Here is a 3,379-nt window from a genome sequence, read left to right on the forward strand (position 1 = left end):
GTAAGAATCTTTAGTACTTGGGGAATTTGGTCCTAAGCTCCTCTAAACTGTGCCCTGTAGCACTGTCTGGCATTTATTTACATACTTAGAAACATTACAGAGAGCAAGCCAAGGGTTCCTACAGCTAGTGAAACTACACACGAGGCTTTTCAGGCCTGATACAATTGAGAGAACGATGATAGAGGAGCAACTGATAGGCACCGATGAACAAGTTCACCCTTCCCTGCAGCATCAAGGGCCAGTGAAGGACAAGAAGACAGTCACACCTCACTTTCTGGTGTATAGTTGAAGCACGTAGGTTCTGAGGCAGATATCGGAAATGGTACAAAATCACTGAGCTGTCACACAGAATACCTGCTCCATGGGCTAGAAACCAAGTCTGTGGCAGGTGAAAGGCACTCAGTTTCCTTCAGGTTGGGGAACCTGCCTGCTGCCAAGGGCCCACAGGTCACACTGCAGGCCTTGACTGCTCTCCAGAGTCCTTCTTCATCTTTGCATATGTGGCAGGGCAGAACTGAGAATACAGCTGAGCCAGCAAAGCCTGGGACGTGATCTCTAGCCTCGTCCCGTGGCTCAGTTTGTTCCATACGTGCACCGCGTAGGTGTTCTTAAGGAGCTTGTGGAGCTCCGAGGAGTCGATTACTTCAAATAACTTCTTCCAGTCCTCCCAGCGGATAGGATAAAAGGCTTCTGGGGAAAGAGCACTCACACCTTTGCAGCTCATGCTGTTCTGGATATTACTGATGGAGCACCACCTCTTGAAGACACGTGTTAAGAGTCCTGGGCCCTGGTATGCCCAGATCCAGCCGTTGTAGTTATCCACAAAGTCCTTCATGCAAAGCTCCATGAACTCGTGCTTGGGTTTGAAGGACAGAAAGGCCCCGTTCAGTACATCCTGAGACTGCATACCGAGGGCATTGGTGAGGTTCTTCAAGTTCCTGAGCACAATGAAGTCTGTGTCCAGGTAGATGCCACCAAATTTCCACATGATAGTAATTCTGCAGGCATCAGACAGGACGGGTAAGAAATAAGGCTCCTTCTGGTGCTCAGACTGCAAGTACCACTTTGCCAGGGGTGTCCCTGAGAAAAGCTCTGACAAGTCCAGGGGCCAGATTTCCACATTGGGGAGGCAGCTCAGCAATGAGAAGCCCCAGTGGCTGGGGAATGAGGCGTTTCTGTTTGTCAAACCTTTCATGAGCACCACGACCCCTGTCCCAGGGTGTGTCCTGGCTGCTGACTCCACAGAGCACATGAACAGGTAACTTGGGTTAGTTCGCTCCGAGGTCTCCACAAAAAACACGTCCCCTGGCGGAGGAGGGGGCCCACGTGCAATGGTGCCAGGAAGGTAAGGTAAAAACTGGTCACACCTGCTTTGTGTAGGCAAGCTGTAGAGCTGGTCTTCAGCATCATCCCCAGTTCTCCAATACAACGTGACAGAGACAAAGAACACAAATGAAATGATGAGGAGAAACAGAGCCCCAAGCCTGTGGCTCAGCAGCACCATGGTCAGTTTTAGCAGGCAGTTGGGCGTCTTGGGCAGTCTTGCTCCCATCGGAGCCTGCTCTCCCAAGACAACCATTGTGATCTGAAGGGGAGAAAAGAAGAAAAAGACATTGATGGGCAAGGCAGCAGACCACGAGCCTCAGGACAGCACTACGGCAGAGTAGAACTCTCCTTCCTTCACCTCAGGGTAGCATGCTTCAATTTTGCCTTTTGGCCATTTCTGGAACAGTCTCCTGGCTTCTCCGTATTGTCACAGGCCTCCAGATCCCACATCAGGAACTAACGCCCCTCTTTGGATCCCTCTCTTTCAAATACAAAATAAGGACAAGTCTCTCATTTCTGTATATCTCAAACCAAGACTGATCCTCAGTTCTGTCCATGTAAGTTGTGCTTGCCACTTGGAAGCACATCCAGCATTTGACATACAAATGTCATAGCTTCATGGTGGTGCACAACAAACTCTGGGAACAGCATTAGACACCTTATCTATCATCTTCTAGAATTTCAGGTCATTCTGGACATCAGACATATACACAAAACCCCCTAGGATGAGGAAATAGGAATGCTCTTTATGAATATTCCTGAAGCTCTGTCAGCAGACATTGTGTGCAACTGCTGCCCTGATGAGGGTTTTCTCTCATGATGAGAGATTTGTCTCCTGCTACATAACCTGTCCTTCCCCAAAACCAAACACAATCCCAATGCTGTCATCAGTTCCTATCACGAGGCCTCAGTCTCCCAGGCTATTGAACCAGCAGTTGCTGCCTTTTGAAATCAACCACCTGCCCCTCCAGAGAGCCTGGCTCATTTTTCATGGTACTGCAGCACAGTAGAATGGATGGGTAGTGGGAGGGGAATTGGTACAATGCAGCTCTGGAGGCAGATGCAGACGATAAGGACAAGAACTGCCCAGGTAAAGAGAGTTTCAAGTCTGCTTCTCGACCCCACTTCCCTGCCAAGTCCTCACTTCTACTTCCTCTGGTAGATGGGGCTGGCTAACCCAACGGTCACCAACCCAGGATGCAAAGGCCATGCTGGCTGTGACCTGCTCAGCTCTGCCAGTGGAATCACCTGGTAACGGATATGCAATCCCCCCTCCACCCTACCCTTACTTCCTCTCTTCCACCTGCAACAGGGAGGGATGGAGAGGAAGAGATTATTAACAAGGCAGAAACAAAACCAGAAGTCATTTTAGCTACACTCTCAGCATTAGCATCAGCATTTCTGCCCTTGCCTCCCCTTAAAGTGAAGGACAGCAGAACCAGCACCGCCTGGGCCTACCACTGGGGCCCCAAAGGCCAATGTGCAAAAGCATGTGAAGGAGCAGGCAGAAGGACTGTGACAATTAGGATGAGAGGACACATCCTCAAGTTGTGCCAGGGGAGGTTTAGAGAGGATGCTGGGAGAAATCTATTCACTGAAAGGGTTATCAAGCATTGGAACAGGCTGCCCAGGGAAGTGGTTGAGTCACCATGCCTGGAGGTATTTAAAAGATGTGCAGATGTGGCACTTAGGGACATGGTTTAGTGGTGGATTTGGCAGTATTAGGTTTATGGCTGGACTCCATGACCATAAAGGTCTTTTCCAGCCTAAATGATTCTGTGATTCTATGACTTCTGCCTCCCTCTGCTCCAAATCCAAATCCCCATGCTCCAGACCAAAGTACTTCAGGAAACAGCAAAAGCTTTAATCAAACTGTAACCAAACAGACAGGGAACAGGACAGAGAACTCAGCTGCAAAATGCCATTTGTCATTCATCCCTGTTTACTGCAACTGGGTCACATCCTAAACTGTCCATGTGGCCAGAAAATGTCTCGTCAGCCACACTGGGAGGGTTCCAAATGCAACAGCATGGAGCCAACGCTCTGCACTAGG

The 3,379-nt window shown here is 49.5% G+C and overlaps 1 protein-coding gene across 1 annotated transcript; it reads right to left on the bottom strand.

Annotated features, from left to right (window-relative positions):
- Positions 1-448: 448 nt before the first annotated feature.
- Positions 449-1,579, bottom strand: LOC104617102 (lactosylceramide 4-alpha-galactosyltransferase-like). The gene has a single exon (XM_010282331.1). The coding sequence runs from the start codon at positions 1,577-1,579 to the stop codon at positions 449-451; it is 1,131 nt and encodes a 376-aa protein (XP_010280633.1).
- Between the last annotated feature and the right edge of the window lie 1,800 nt (positions 1,580-3,379).

This window comes from Phaethon lepturus, unplaced genomic scaffold, assembly GCF_000687285.1.
Source record: "Phaethon lepturus isolate BGI_N335 unplaced genomic scaffold, ASM68728v1 scaffold11722, whole genome shotgun sequence".
In the NCBI taxonomy this organism is placed as follows: domain Eukaryota; kingdom Metazoa; phylum Chordata; class Aves; order Phaethontiformes; family Phaethontidae; genus Phaethon; species Phaethon lepturus.